The sequence below is a fragment of the Elephas maximus genome, chromosome 1 (assembly GCF_024166365.1).
Source record: "Elephas maximus indicus isolate mEleMax1 chromosome 1, mEleMax1 primary haplotype, whole genome shotgun sequence".
In the NCBI taxonomy this organism is placed as follows: domain Eukaryota; kingdom Metazoa; phylum Chordata; class Mammalia; order Proboscidea; family Elephantidae; genus Elephas; species Elephas maximus.
Genome location: NC_064819.1, coordinates 152,977,472 through 152,992,691, shown reverse-complemented (window position 1 = coordinate 152,992,691; position 15,220 = coordinate 152,977,472). Strand labels below are relative to the sequence as shown.

Here is a 15,220-nt window from a genome sequence, read left to right as displayed (position 1 = left end):
ATTGTAAGGAAGGAATCTTTCTAAACTGTTTCTCTCTGGTCTTGCCATGGCTCCCACAGGACTTCACCATGACCCTGTACCTACGGCATTATTGGAAGGATGAGAGGCTGGCCTTTCCCAGCACCAGCAACAAGAGCATGACCTTCGATGGCCGGCTGGTAAAGAAGATCTGGGTCCCTGACGTCTTCTTTGTTCACTCCAAAAGGTCATTCACCCATGATACTACCACTGACAACATCATGCTGAGGGTTTTTCCAGATGGCCATGTGCTGTACAGCATGAGGTAATGGTCCATGGGATCATTGTTTCTTTGTGCAATGGCCTTTCAATATGTGCGGGCAGTCCCTTTGGCCCTGAAGTGTTTGTCATTGTGGCTGGGTCTGTGTGCTACATGGGATGGTATGAGCCTCCTAATGCCAGCCTTAGTAGGCGGTGACCTCCCTGTCATTGGGGGACTTAAACTTGGGTTAGAAGACTTCTTGGCCCCAAATAAGCTGGTGGAGACAATGACCTTCTGTGGACCTTCTGCCCCCAAGAGAGCTGATGAGCACCTACTATGTGTCTTACCAGGTAATAAAGACTAAAAAAATAACAGTAACTATCATTCAATGAGTGATGCTGTAGATTGACTTCTGAGCTAACTTGATTTAACAGTCTTCTCTGCATCTTCCTGGCCTGCTTGCAGATTTCATCAAAATTAAACACTGGCCTTGGGTGGAGAGCAGGAGCTAGGGGGGTAAAGCCTCCCAGGCATCTCTGGGGGAGGTGGCTCCCAGTGGCTCACAGGACCGCAGGAGAATGGTGCAGGTGGGAGCCATTAGCAGTCAAAACCCAGAGTAGCTGGGGGAGGGGTGGGTGCATCAGCCTGGTAAACAGTATCTGGGCAAATCACCAATAGCATCTGCTACAGAAGATAAAACTCTAACAATTAAGGTTCTTTAACTTCAGAAGTAGACATGAGGAGATGGCTGCTCTTGATTGTGCGTGACCTTCTCCTGGCTGGACAGGTGTATGAGCGAATAGCTCCCTACACAAGCCAACACACACTTTTGCGTTGTCTAGGATTACGGTCACCGCCATGTGCAACATGGACTTCAGCCACTTTCCCCTGGACTCGCAAACCTGCTCATTGGAGCTGGAAAGCTGTAAGTATTAGTGTTTCTAATGACACATCTTCACCTTTTTCTCTCTCTGACCTTTGTGGTGTTTTAATTACCATGAGAGTTAAGTGCTGACTGCCAGCATAAAGAACTGTTTACTCCCAGATTGGCTTAAGATTTCTCTGTTCCTTCATTCTGGATCAGAGGTAAAGGAGAAAATTAACTTATTTTCCTCCCCCTCAAAGATGCATACACAGATGAAGATCTGATGCTGTATTGGAAGAATGGGGACGAGTCGCTGAAAACAGATGAGAAGATCTCCCTGTCTCAGTTTCTGATCCAGAAGTTTCACACCACTTCCAGACTGGCCTTCTACAGCAGCACGGGTAGCTAACTTTAGCCATGGTCTGATTCAACTGCGGAAGAAAACACATTAGATTTCCTCTTTAGCCTTAATCTTTTACTCTCCCAGTGAAAATAAATTTTGACTATTAAAATAATGCAAGCTCCTTCAAAATATAAACATTTAAAAACATAAAGCAAAAAAGTAAAATTGCTGTTCTTTGAAATCCCATTGCCCAGCGGTAATCATTCCTAACAATTTAGTAAATATTCTTACAGATAATAGCTTGCTTTAATTACGTAATTTTGCAAAAGTGAGGTCCTGCTTTACATGCTGTTCTATAACCTAATTTGTTCTACTTAGCAATATGAAATGGATCACTTTCCAAGGTAATAACTATAGAGCTATAGATTCATTGTTACTGTTTAGTGTGACCTGTTGTGAGTCTCTGGGCCAAGTTTGAAGCTTTTGAGAGAATCCATTTGCCAGTCCCTTTCTAATTTCACCATTAGTTCTGCAGTGGCTGTGGAGCCCTGCAGGACTTCCTGCTTTATTACCCTTTGCTCCAGTACTGAGAGGCCCAGGACCTTCCATGGAAGCTTCTGTGATACTGCCCGCCCCTGTGTGGCCATCATCCCGCAGTTCACCTGCCTCCCTGACAACATCAAACACCATGGAAAAGAGTGAGCCCCAACCATGCCTGTGTTTGTGTCGGGGCAGCCCCAGGCCTGCTTCTGTTTATGCTCACAGTGCTCATCTTCATCTCTCTCTTCCCTCTCATTCTGAGACCAATCTGAGTTGCCACACAATTTTCTTTCCTTATGTGTTCTTTTTCCAGTTGCCATTCAGTCAGCTCCGACTCATGGCAACTCTGTGTGTGTCAGAATAGAACTGCATTCCATAGGGTTTTTTCAATGGCTGATTTTTCAAAAGTAGATCGCCAGGCCTTCCTTCTGAGATGTCTCTGGGTGGACTTGAACCTCCAGCCTTTTGATTAGCAGCTGAGTGCCTTAACCATTTGCACCACCCAGGGACTCCACCCAAGGTCTCCCATCTATTCTTAGCAAGTTCAAATCAAGTCCTTTCTAAAGTCATTATTAAAAGAAACCTTGGTGGTGTAGTGGTTAAGAGCTATGGCTGCTAACCAAAAGGTCTGCAGTTCGAATCTACCAGCCAGGCGCTCCTTGGAAACACTATGGGGCAGTTCTACTCTGTCATATGGGGTTGCTATGAGTCGGAATCGACTCGATGGCAACGGGTTTGGTTTTTTGTTTTTTTTGGGCTTATATATCTTTTTCTATGTGCCTGGCACTGTTCTAATGACTTTATGTGGAACAACTAATTTCTACCCAACAAGCCTAGGGAGTAGATATTATTCCCAGCTTGCAGATGCAAAAACGGAGACTCAGAGAGATTAAGTTATTTATAGAAGTTATGTAGGTGGTAAGTGGCCAGTATGTATAAAAAAAAAAAAAAAATTTTTTTTTTTATATACTCCCTCTTAATTTCTGTATTAGGATAATGTGTGTGTTTGGTTGGTTGGTTGGTTTCATTCCCCATTCAAGCCTTTCTGGAGTCCAGATAAAATGCACCTTCCATTTCCATTATTTATTGTCACCCCACATGCAGCTGAGGAACTGTTATCTCACCATTCTCTATTTGCAACACAGAGTGTACATTTTCAAAGTCCTTGGCTCCCTCCCAGTGTTTGCAAGACAACTGTTACCTGGTTTTCTTAGACAAAAGGACGGGATAATGGAATAGCACTTAAAGGAATAAAGGCAGCCCTCAGACCTTCCAAAGGAAAACCTGGTGGCCTAGTTGTTAAGAGCTAGGGCTGCTAACCAAAAGGTCAGCTGTTCAGATTCACCAGGTGCTCCTTGGAAGCCCTGTTGGGCAGTTCTACTCTGTCCTGTAGGGCTCCTATGAGTCGGAATTGATTTGATGGCAATGGGTATGGGTAGGCCTTCCAGAAAGACCTTATGCAAACCCAAGGAACAATGCGATTTATTTCGTAGACGCTAATTTGATTCGGGAAAATAAAAGGTGTAACCTGAGTGAGTTGACCTCGTTAGACAATGCTGTGAGATGAATAAATAATTAGTTGTCTCCATCTTCTTTGGAGATCACCTTCTATTTATCCACTCCATGTAAAGTACTCGCCTCATTCAAGCAACCCAGGAGCCTACACAGTAACCACATGTCAAGCTTGTCTGGATTCACCCTATGGTTCCAGCTTTTCCCTGTTCACCCAACGCTTCCCTTTCCTGACTCGGTACTAACCTTTCAGTGCAGCCAGATGGCATTTGTTCCCTCAGCAATGTTTCTCCAGGTGCAGCCTGAGGTCTATCTGCATCTGAGCCACCAGCAGAGTGTGTTCAACCAGCAGATTTCTGGGACCATTGAATCAGAATCAGAACCCCTGGTGGTGGAGCCCAGGAATCTGCATGTTCAACAAGCTCCTAGGTGTTTGTTCACATCAAAGTTCAAAGACCATTGCTCTTAGCCAATGGTTCTCAAAAAGTGTGGTGTCCAGACCAGTATCAGCATCACTTGGAGACTCTGGGGACAGAGCCCATCAATCTGTGTTTTAACAAATCCTCTCAGGGTGGTACACACAGACTGCTGAGCTCTCCCCCCCCCCACCCCCGCCGCCAGAGTTTCTGATCCAGTAGTTCTGTTGTGGGCCCTGAAAATGTGTATTTCTAGCAAGTTCCCAGGTGATATTCTCGCTGCTGGTCCAGGGACCCCACTTCGAAAGCTTTAGATCTAAGTCAATGTTTTCAATTCTGGAAAAGAACATTGGAATTACCTGGAAACTTGAAAAACATACAGATGCCTAAGTCTCCACCCCAGACCAATTAAATCAGAGTCTCTCAGGGATAGGACCAGGGCTTTGGAGAGTTGTCAAAGCTCCCAGGTGTTCCTGGCGGGCAGCCAGGTTGAGAGTAACAATCCTCAGCCCATAGTGAAACAGATAATTTCTATATCCTCCTTTTTTCCTAAGGAATGATCAAACAGTAAGAGATTTCCACAAGGCAGATGGAGGGTCAGAAGTAGAGCTCATCTTGAATTTAAAAAGCCCAAGAACAGTCCATTTCTTCTTGGAGGAAAGTGGAGACTGAGTGAGCTGACCAATTTCATAATAAAGTGGAGTGTGACAAAAGCCCAGCTCCCCTGTCTCCTACCTCAGTGGTAATGCCTTCAACAAAATAGAACCCCTCCAACTTCTTATGTTCCCAAATCACTTGGAGAATATGATTGTGGTTTGCAAATAACAAATACCAAGCAAACGACTAAACTGATACTCTTCCTAGTTCTACCCTTCCCAGGAATGATGTGAAGAAAGTCAGGTAAGGCCAAATGAGATCATAAATATACTAGATTCTCTAGCTATTTATTTATAAGAAAGAAGGCTTAGATTTTAGAAAGGAAAGGTATTATATTAAACCAATCGATAATTAATTTTAACATTTTGCTGATGATAAGAACAATGTAATGAAAAGAAGGGTCCCCAGTGAAGTGGTTGTGTTTCTGCCTCTTAAACTGTGTGTACCTCACTGGCTTCTTCTTGTGCCCGCAGGCTGGTACAACCGTCTGTACATTAACTTCACTCTGCGTCGCCACATCTTCTTCTTCTTGCTCCAAACCTATTTCCCTGCCACCCTGATGGTCATGCTGTCCTGGGTATCCTTCTGGATCGACCGGAGAGCTGTGCCTGCTAGAGTTTCACTGGGTAAAAGTATTTGGTAAGGCATAGGAGGATGGTTACTTTCTCAACTGGCCACCATGTAAAGAAAAAGTAAAATTACTCTTAGCCCCCCAAAATGAATTCTCAACCAATGGACTGTCAGAGTCAGAGGAAGCAAATCTTCCTCCTGCTTCTTGCTTCCACCACTAAGGCTCTGGCCTCAGTTTCCCCTACTACGGAAACTACAGGGAGCTAAAACTAAGTCAACTTTGCTAAATCACTTAAGAAAGATATAGCCTATTTGAGGCATAGACTTCCACCACCAGCAGTAACAGAGCTCAGTACTTAGATAAATACAGTAGTTCTGAAAATTCCACACATGTATTCTGTAAATATAAATTTTGTTTGCTGATCTTGTTTAGACAGAGATTTGGAAGCAGGGCCCATAACATGTGATGTCTGGGAAGGGAAGGGCTGGATTCCCTGGAACTGTGGTTTTAGACCTTCACAGACCTTGATTTCCGGGGTGAAAGTGTACACTTTGTATAATTTTAAATTTGGACAAAATCAGGTTGGGTCCTTAGAAATGTGGGGGTTCAGCCACCTAAGACTTTAGCCTTAAGACTCACTAGAAATGCTATACTATCTGTACTGAGCTGTGTTATACACTAACCAGCAAGCCGGAATGAAGAAGAAACGAGCATGATAGCCTTCCAGTAATTCCCACAGACTTCATGGGAAGCAACCCTCCTAAAAAAAAAAAAAATTTTTTTTTTTTTTTTTTTTTAAAACCCTCCTAGATGAAGGAAAATGAGCTCATTCCTTGAGGTTTGGGAAGGTCCCTTTAGAAATATCCTTTAGCCACCGTTTTTAATTCCACATCTGTCTTAGTTTGGGTTGTCTAGAGGAACAAAATCAGTGGTTTATATAGATATAGATTTACTTCAAGGGAATGCTCACACAATTGTGGAGCTTGGTGAGTCCCAAATCCATAGATCAAGTGGCAAGCTAGAGGCCTCTTCTGGCTCACAGGATTGTTGGAAAATCCAAAATATGCAGATCAGGCTGCAGATGGAGGCTTCTGCAGGCTTATTTTCCAAGATCCATAGATCAGGCGATGAGAAGAGTGAAGAATACAGGGTCCAGCCAGAATGAGCTCTGCCAGAATATCCATTTATATTCTGGGGGAGACCACATCCCCAAGGAACCCCCCTTTCAACTGATTGGTTGATCATATCAGATCACATCATGGAAAGTGGTTACATTATATTACTTTATGGAACAGCAACCAGTGTCTGCCAAACCACTGAGAATCATAGCCTAGCCAAGGTGACACATAAAAGTAACCATCACAACATCTGAGCAGATTTTTGTCTGAAGCATGTTTTGTCAGCCACGGCATAGGAATCCAGTCTCCCAAGATGCTTAACATGAAAGGAGACAGGTAGCATGTTGACCAGGAAGAACACAAGCCCATCTTTCTGAGAAAAGAATGGCCTGGTTGTTGGTAGAGCAGACCTTTGCACCCCTATAGGTGGAAAAATATCTGGAGAGTTTCCCATTAGATATAAGAATGGAGAATGTAGAATTGTGACGTGAGATGGGGGCAGTTCTGTACCGTTGTCTGTGCCTGAACTGAGACTGGGTCGTTGCAGGTATCACCACGGTGCTGACCATGTCCACCATCATTACGGGTGTGAATGCCTCCATGCCCCGTGTCTCCTACATCAAGGCCGTGGACATCTACCTCTGGGTCAGCTTCGTGTTTGTGTTCCTCTCGGTGCTGGAGTATGCAGCTGTCAACTACCTGACGACGGTGCAGGAGCGGAAGGAGCGGAAGCTGCAGGATAAGGTGAGAGGCGTTTCACTCATTTTCTTGTCTAAGCTGGTGCTACTGGTTGGAGGAGAAAAAGAGGAAGGAGGGAGAGGAAGAATGCATGCAGAAAAAGGAGGTGTTTACGCAAAAGGAGGCGGGCCCTGCTTTAGAACAAGCTCTAGCTTCTGCTACAAGGATCCCAGAAAGCAGAATCTTTGGACAAAAGATTTGGGCTCTTAGGCCCAACTCTGCCACCTATGGTGAGCCTTGCTTTTCTCCTGTATAAAAAAGATGATAACAGAATCCTCACTCTGTCTTCCTTCCGGGGTTATTGTTAAGGATCAACTGAGAAATGTGTGTGAAAGTTATTTTGAAAACCGTAGAATTCCAGGCATATATAAAACATCACTATCATTACTGAACATGTCTAGGAAAAATGCTTCTATGACCAGAATTCTTGAATGAAAATCTCCTTTTTCTATCAGGGCTGTGGCCCAGTGAAAATTCAGCCACCTCAGACTTCAGCCTTTAGAGTCATTGGAAATAGTATGCAGTCTATACTGTACTGTACTATACTGTAGTATACTGTACCATGAGATAGAATGCAAATGGGGGATCCTACAGGGCAATGTACACAGTCTTTTGGCACTGAGAGGGAAATTCTATACCATTCATATGCAGACTCTTAGTAAACCACAGTGAGAAATAAAATACTGACTTGTTAGCAAATAACTTGTTGCTAATTATTACACTAATCAAAATGAGTGTTCACTTAAAAAGTACAGAGATCAGGGGACATGAATATCCCTCATTTATGCACTTCTATATGGCTGGTAGCCCCTTAGCATAAGGAAGTTTTAGATTTTAGAAAAAGTAGATATGCTGCCTTTTCAATGGCCACATTAGGCCTGCCAGGTATTTCCATGTTGTCTCCAAATACGCTAATGAGTGGTTTAGGAATTTATTTTTAAAACTATATTAAAACCTTTTTAACTTCAGCATTTGAGTACTTATTTACATTTTCAAATAGTTTGTACACTGATCATTTTCAAATGGATTATATTTAAACAGAGGCACTGAGGGGCTGAGAGCGAGGTCAGAAATGTATTAAAGTCAAAGGGCTGAGAAGAATAAACCCGAGGCCAGTGGCCATGTCCAACAGGCCTCACACCTTCAGCCAAGAGTAGTCCAGGAGCCAGCAGGACTACTGCTGATTCAAATTGTGGGGAGAAGCCAAGAGAAACCATCTCTTCCCCTGCAACTTCTAACTTGTTATAAACATTTTCATACTTGCAGAAACAGTAGAAAGAATAGAATAATAAACATCTGTAGACCCCCCACCTGGATCCAACATTGTTAACATTTTGCAATTTTTTTTTGTGAGCTCTCTGTCCCTATAAACATATTTTTGTTGTTGTACTTGAAACCATTTAAAAATACATTGTGGGCACCATGTTCCTTCGCCCTTAAACATAACTCTTCCAGAAGTGTCACAGCAGGACTTTAAATCCACATATTCTCATTCCACTTGGGGGACTCCACCTCTCTGTGCATGAATGAAAAAAAAATGGCTCAGTGTTAGAATGAGGTAGGAGAATATGTTGTTGTTGTTAGGTGCCGTTGAGTCCATTCCAACTCATAGCAACCCTGTGTACAAGAGAATGAAACACTGCCCAGTCCTGTGCCATCCTCACAATTGTTACTATGCTTGAACCCATCCTTGCAGCCACTGTATCAATCCATCTCATTGAGAGTCTTCCTCTTTTTCACTGACCCACTACTTTACCAAGCATGATGTCTTCTCCAAAGACTGGTCCCCCCTGATAACATGCCCAAAGTATGTGAGACGAAGCCTCTGCATGCTTCTGGCTGTGCTTCTCAAGCAGGCAGTCATGAAAGGGTTATTAAGGATTATTATCCATCCCATAATAGTTGTTTTTTAGAAAAATCTATTCTTGCTACATGTTTGTTACAACTTTTACAGCACTTCACCATGGTTTGTCAAATCCCCAGGTTTCTTGTCTTCTCCTGGCAAGAAGCAGAGGTACAGGTGCACTGACTTCAAATCTCCCTGCTATATGACCTTCCTGGGGTGACAGTAGTGAGCCCTTGCCATTTTTTCAGGGCTGTGCACAGTATTTTTAGAGCCGTGCACAAAAACTCATTCACTAAAATTACGCAGACTGCGCACGCATGAGAACACTGGAGATCTTCCCCTCACTGTTCATGCATATGTATGTCACTCCTATAAAAAGGGCAAACCTGCCCCAGATCTGGGAGCTGGCAGCCTTAGGTCATGAGACCCTGCCTGCCCCCCAGTTTGCAAACTGTGAATAAACATTTCTGTTCTTCCAACCCTGTGTCTGACTGACTTCAATTTGCTAGGCTGCTTGACAAAAACCTATTAGTTGATGGCTTCACTTCTTCCAAGCAGACCTGTTCATTCTTTTGGCAGTTCATGCTATATTCAATATTCTTTGCCAACACCATAATTTGAAGGCATCAATTTTCTTTGGTCTTCTTTATTCATTGCCCAGCTTCTGCATGCATATGAGGAGATTGAAAATACCATGGCTTGGGTCAGTCGCACCTTAGTCCTCAAAGTGACGTCTTTGCTCTTTAACACTTTAAAGAGGTCTTTTGCAGCAAACTTGACCAATGCAATGGATCATTTGATTTCTTGACTGCCGCTTCCATGGGCCTTGACTGTGGATCCAAGTAAAATGAAATCCTTGACAACTTCGGTATTTTCTCCATTTATTGTGATATTGCTTATTGGTCCAGCTGTGAGAATATACTAGGCATCTTCTTTTCATTCACGCACAAAGAGATCAAGTCCTGCATTTTGAATTAGAATATGTGGGTTTAAAGTCCTGGTTCTGACACCGACTAGCTGTGTGATCTCAGGTGAATCGTATAGCCTCTCTGGGTTTTAGTTTTCGCCTCTGTAATTGAAGGTATTTAGACTAGATCAGTGATTCCCAACCCTGGATGCACATTAGAATCACCTATGAGCTTTAAATTAATTAGTCTGTAGTGGAGCCTGGGTGTGGCCAGTTTAAAGAGCTCCTGATTCTAATATGGAGCCTGGGCAGAGAATCATTGGACTAAGTGATCTCTGGAGACCCTCCTAGTTCTGCTGTTCTGTTGTTCTGAGCGCAGTAGGGCTCCCCTCTCAAACCAGACCACCTCCTCTGCCCCTGCACAGACCTAAACATGTCCAACACCTCTCCCTGTGTTTGCTGCCACAGTTCCCATGCACGTGTGGAATGCTTCACTCAAGAACCATGATGCTGGATGGAAGCTACAGTGAGTCTGAGGCCAACAGCCTGGCCGGGTACCCAAGAAGCCATATTTTGACAGAAGAAGAAAGGCAAGACAAAATAGTGGTCCACCTGGCCCTGAGCAATGAATCCAACTCCTCCAGGAAGAAGGGGCTTCTGAAGGGCCAGATGGGTCTTTGCATATTCCAGAACACTCATGCCATTGACAAATACTCCAGGATGATATTCCCTGCCTCCTTCATATTTTTCAATTTAATTTATTGGTCAGTGTTTTCCTAGGGGCTCCGAGGCTGTGCCTGGGAACAGGTGCGGAAAACGACAAGGCATGACCAGCTACAGACCTGTTGAACGTGCTCCCGTCGCTAGACAGGGCAGCAACTATTGGACCCCCAAGCAGGCCCTTTCTCAGAGGAGCCTGGAACCTCCAGCTGCCCTTCGCCTGGACCTCATGGGCTGCTCCTCGTTCATGCTGTGTTCTGTGTTACACCTCATGCCTCCCTGGGCCCGTTTTCTTCAGTTCTTGTGTGTGAACTGGTTCACTAGAGGTTCCCTCCTATTTAAAACAAAAAAAACCCTCGAATGCCTCCCAGGTGTTCTGAGACCCTTATGGAGCCTAGGATTCAGTTGTAGAGGGGAAGCAGAAAATAAAGGGTAAACCTAGGGGCATTCTGGGTAGGAGATAGGAAATTAGGATTCAAAATAGGAATAAAAAAACTGTGAACGAACACAACTAGATTAAGTGCCTACCTAGGAAGGGAAAAAGCTCGGATATCATATAGCAAATGATTTGGCCTATGTGAGTCTGGCAACCCACATCGTTTTCAATATTAGGGGACATCATTCATTCATCTATCCACTCAACCCTTTAGTAAATATTGAGTATCCAAACAGCACTAGGTACTGTGGAACAGAACAAATAGAAGCCTCTTTTCTCAGAAAACTTCTCTAAGCTTGGGCTTACTCCACACATGGTATAGGGGCACTTCTGCTTTTCTCCCTTCCTCAACCCCTACTTGCCACACAGACCCATTCTGTTTGCTGGTGCTTTTACTCCTAGGCCTGCCTAGAAAAGTATTTCCAGTCTCCTGTGAGGCCCTCATGGAGCCAGCTCAGTGTTCCTCTCCCGGAGTCTCCACGCAGGACAAGTCCAGGACTGGGGAGATGGGTAGGGGCTTAAGAATTAATGATAGAAGCACTTGGTCTTGAGGGGGAAAAGGGCATGAATCTGCTGTAGCAATTTGTTTCAGGTGCCACCCTATCTCCTCTTCTGTGCTCTTCTCCTTCCCCAGAAGACCAGTGTCCTCAATAATCCCTGTGTCCAAGCCCCATCCCCACCCTCAGGCGCCCCATCCCCACCCTCAGGCACCCCACCGACTCTAACTAAAAGTGTCTCACACTTTAGAATGATCTCTCCCTTATTCCCAGAAGCAAATGACCCTTTCGTCTAGTGAAAGTAATTTCAGAGTTAGAAAAGCAATCTATCTGATTTGTTCAGTCTACCCTAAGCTGTGAATGACTGTTTCTTTAACTCTGTCCTACATGTTTGCTAGTTAACTTAAGTGAATCTCTAATTAGCGGAATTTCAGGTGGTATAATAGAAATGCTTTTGAGAAGAGGGCCCTTTCTTTAAATCACAGTACTTGGAAACAGAAGGCTTCTCCTGAGGAAAGGGGAGAGAATGCCCACTCAGATTCCCTGCTTTCGAAAGGAAGCTATTCTGCTCTATTCCCCCCGGCCTCTATCACCTTCCTACCCAGAATCTGAGTGTCTGGTCCTAACTTTGGTCAAGAGTAGACAAGTGATGAAGTAATCCAAAACTCATTGGTGTTGAGTTGATTTCAACTCATAGTGACCCTATAGGACAGAGTAGAGCTGCCCCCATAGGGTTTTCAAGGCTCTAAATCTTTACTGAAGCGGACTGCCTATCTTTCTCCCATGGAGCAGCTGGAGGATTCCAACCACCAACTTTTTTTTATTAGCAGCCAAATGCTAAACTACTGTGCCACGAAGGCTTCTTGATGCAGCAACAAAGTGGGTATGACCCTGCCTGAAATCAAGTAAGCTCTGACCTGTGCAGCCAGTTCCACATTTCATAACTCCCAGGGGCAGGGGCTCTCAGGTCCTGTGAACTGGGGTACACATGGATATCAGAGCCTTGGGGAGTTTCAAGTCAGGAGCTTGTAGTTACCTGATCCTCCCACTCACCCTCTCACTATGACTGGCCCACAGTTGCTCTATGCACAACAGCTTCTCTGTTCCTTTTCCTGGGTCAGTCCTCTACCCATTTCCTCTGTTCTCATGTACATGCAATTTGTCTCACCAGGTTATCCCAGATCCTTGTTTCGCAAGTCCATTACCCAAGTTGAGGGCTAGACTCATCATCTCTGGCCACCAGGCCTGTTCTGAATGTGACTGCCAGGCCACCAGTCCAGAGGCTGTGTGACCGGGGCTGGGATTTAAGGGCCTGAACTCTCAGATGGGCTGGCTCAAGCAGTGTTACGACATAAATTATCTGGGGCGATCCTTGTCAAGTCATTATTATTAATGCTAGTTGCTGTTATATATATATATATATATATATTGCTATTATATATTGCAGTGGGTGGGTTGGGTTATTATATATTCGTGCAACAAACATTTTAAAGCTTTCCCATGGGGGAAACTGTAGTAAGTATAGTTGGAGTGCAAATTAAGAATAAGAAATGATCACAGCTCTCAACCAGTAACCAGTTGCTGTCGAGGTGATTCCAACGCATCACAACCCTGTGTGTTTCAGACTAGAACTGTGTTCCATAGGGTTTCAATGGTTGTGCTCTTTCAGAAGTAGATTGCCAGGCCTTTCTTCTGAGGTACCTCTGAGTGGATTCAAACCATCAACCTTTCAGTTAGTAGCCCAGCACTTAAACATTTGCACCACCCAGGAACTCCACAGCTCTCAGAGATGGGACTAGCAGAGGGCATAACATAAAAATACCTATAATACAAGTTAAAACATGGTAAGTGGCAAATTTAACTGGAGTTAATTTTATAGCAAACCTACTTAGAATTGTAAATAAGGTTTTATTATGTGGAAACCATTGTAGCTAACACTGCCTTATTGCAGTATAACGGTCTTAATGGTTCATAGCGTGATGGGACATCTGAGGAAGGAGAGAATGATTCCCACTGACTGGGTCTCATGGAGAAAATGGCCTCGGAGCTGCCCTTTGAAGGTCAGGGATTCAGACAAGACGAAATGGGGTGAAGAACATGCTAGATCTGTGCTGTCCAGTATGGTAGCCACCAGTCACATGTGTCTATTTAAATTTTAATTAAATAAAATTTAAAACTTAGTTCTTCAATTGCACTAGCTACATTTCAAGTACTCAATAGCCACAGGTGGTTTAGTGGCTAACCATAGTGGACAATGCAGTTATGCAGCGTGTTTCCACCATCTTGGATGTTCTATTGAACAGCACTGCAGTAGATGAAGAGATCAGCTTAAACGAAGGCATGGAGAAAGGCAAAAAAGTTTGAGATTAGAGGTTGTAGGAGTTGTGAGGCAAGTCGTTTGTTTTGGCTGGAGCCGAGGCTGTGGGAGGAGGAGGCAAGAGACCAGTTCTTTCCACAACACCAGGGGTTATAGCCAGAGCACACAGGACTATCTGGTAGGTCCCCACCATGCCAGTTCTAAGGAAAACAGCTTCCCCTGCGTGAAGTTGCCTGGTCTAAGACCACTGGATTTCCCGGCCTCATAGGCAAATAAAGAATGGAAGTGCATAAACAGAGATAATTAGTTGGTACAGGGCATCTGACATGTTTAAAACCTTTAATCTCTAGAGACTCCCTTAGGCCAAAGTGGTATTCAATGAACGATAATTATAATGTCACTGCTGTGGTTATAAGTCTTATTTTATTTCAACACTACTCTGCTTCTGACTACATTGTCTTCCTAAATTGTGGCTCATAGAACATGGTTGCCTGTTCACAACATAAAAAAATATATATATATATATTTGCTAGTTTATAAATTTAACTGGAGCTGATTCTATAGCAAACATATTTAGAATCATAAATAGTATTTTATCATGTGGGAGCCATGATATAATGACACCTTGTAGTTAGCACCACCTTATTGCAGTATAATGGCCTAACTCTACTTTGAAAAGTAGAAAATTACAGCAGGTAAAGATGAGACAACAGGAGGAGTGGAAAACAGGAACTAAGGAAATGCTGAGAATGTGGAATGACTCACCCTAGACACAGGGTGACAGAGGAGCAAACATAATACTTGAATGATACTTATTTCACTGAATCTAAGACACCTTCAATTGTAAAATGCACCCTTATTTACTCAATGGCAACAGGTTTAAGAAATAGAAAAAATGCTGCTAATTAAACTAAGACATGCCAGTGATTACTAGATCACCAATATTAAATTTTGAAAAAAATATGCGTATTAGAATAAAAGGAATAAGTATTATACAGAAATTGGTAATGGGACTTATTTATTGACACCAAAGAGCCAACACTTATCAAGCACTTCTGTTCAAGGCCCTGTACTGGAGTGGACAAGGGGTGGCTGCAGATACAGAAATCAGTGAGAAACACCTTTCAGTCACCAAAAAGCTTATACAGTAGTGGGAGTGCTTCAAAGGAAGGAGCGATCACAGAATTTGAGGCGTATGTGCTGGATACGCTGAGTTCTGAAAAATGGATAGATATAAGTTCAGCTAGTGAAAAAGGAGGGAGAGGATCATAACACAGCAGAAGGCAAGCTTGGGTTATGTTCAGGAAGCAGTAAACAAACTCTACCGAATGGATCAAAGGGATAAGGTTGGGGAAGTGTGGTGGGACAAGAGGGGTTTTGAGCAGGGAAGTAATAATCTTTTGGAAAATTGATTAATTTGCCAACAGAATATAAACTGATGCATTTTCAAAACAATTTAGTTGCTAGTGACAGAAATCCAAATAAAAAGGGGGATTTGTTGGAAGGATACTGTAGGG

The 15,220-nt window shown here is 43.5% G+C and overlaps 1 protein-coding gene across 1 annotated transcript in view; it reads left to right on the top strand.

The window, feature by feature from the left end:
- Positions 1–10,618, top strand: part of GABRR2 (gamma-aminobutyric acid type A receptor subunit rho2) — a 44,446-nt gene extending 33,828 nt beyond the window's left edge. The window contains exons 4-9 of the mRNA XM_049875441.1: positions 60–283; positions 1,063–1,145; positions 1,346–1,486; positions 5,027–5,179; positions 6,790–6,986; positions 10,202–10,618. Coding sequence (XP_049731398.1) covers positions 60–283; positions 1,063–1,145; positions 1,346–1,486; positions 5,027–5,179; positions 6,790–6,986; positions 10,202–10,513 — 1,110 coding nt within the window. The 3' untranslated portion in view covers positions 10,514–10,618. The remainder of the gene's footprint in view (positions 1–59; positions 284–1,062; positions 1,146–1,345; positions 1,487–5,026; positions 5,180–6,789; positions 6,987–10,201) is intronic.
- Positions 10,619–15,220: the final 4,602 nt, after the last annotated feature.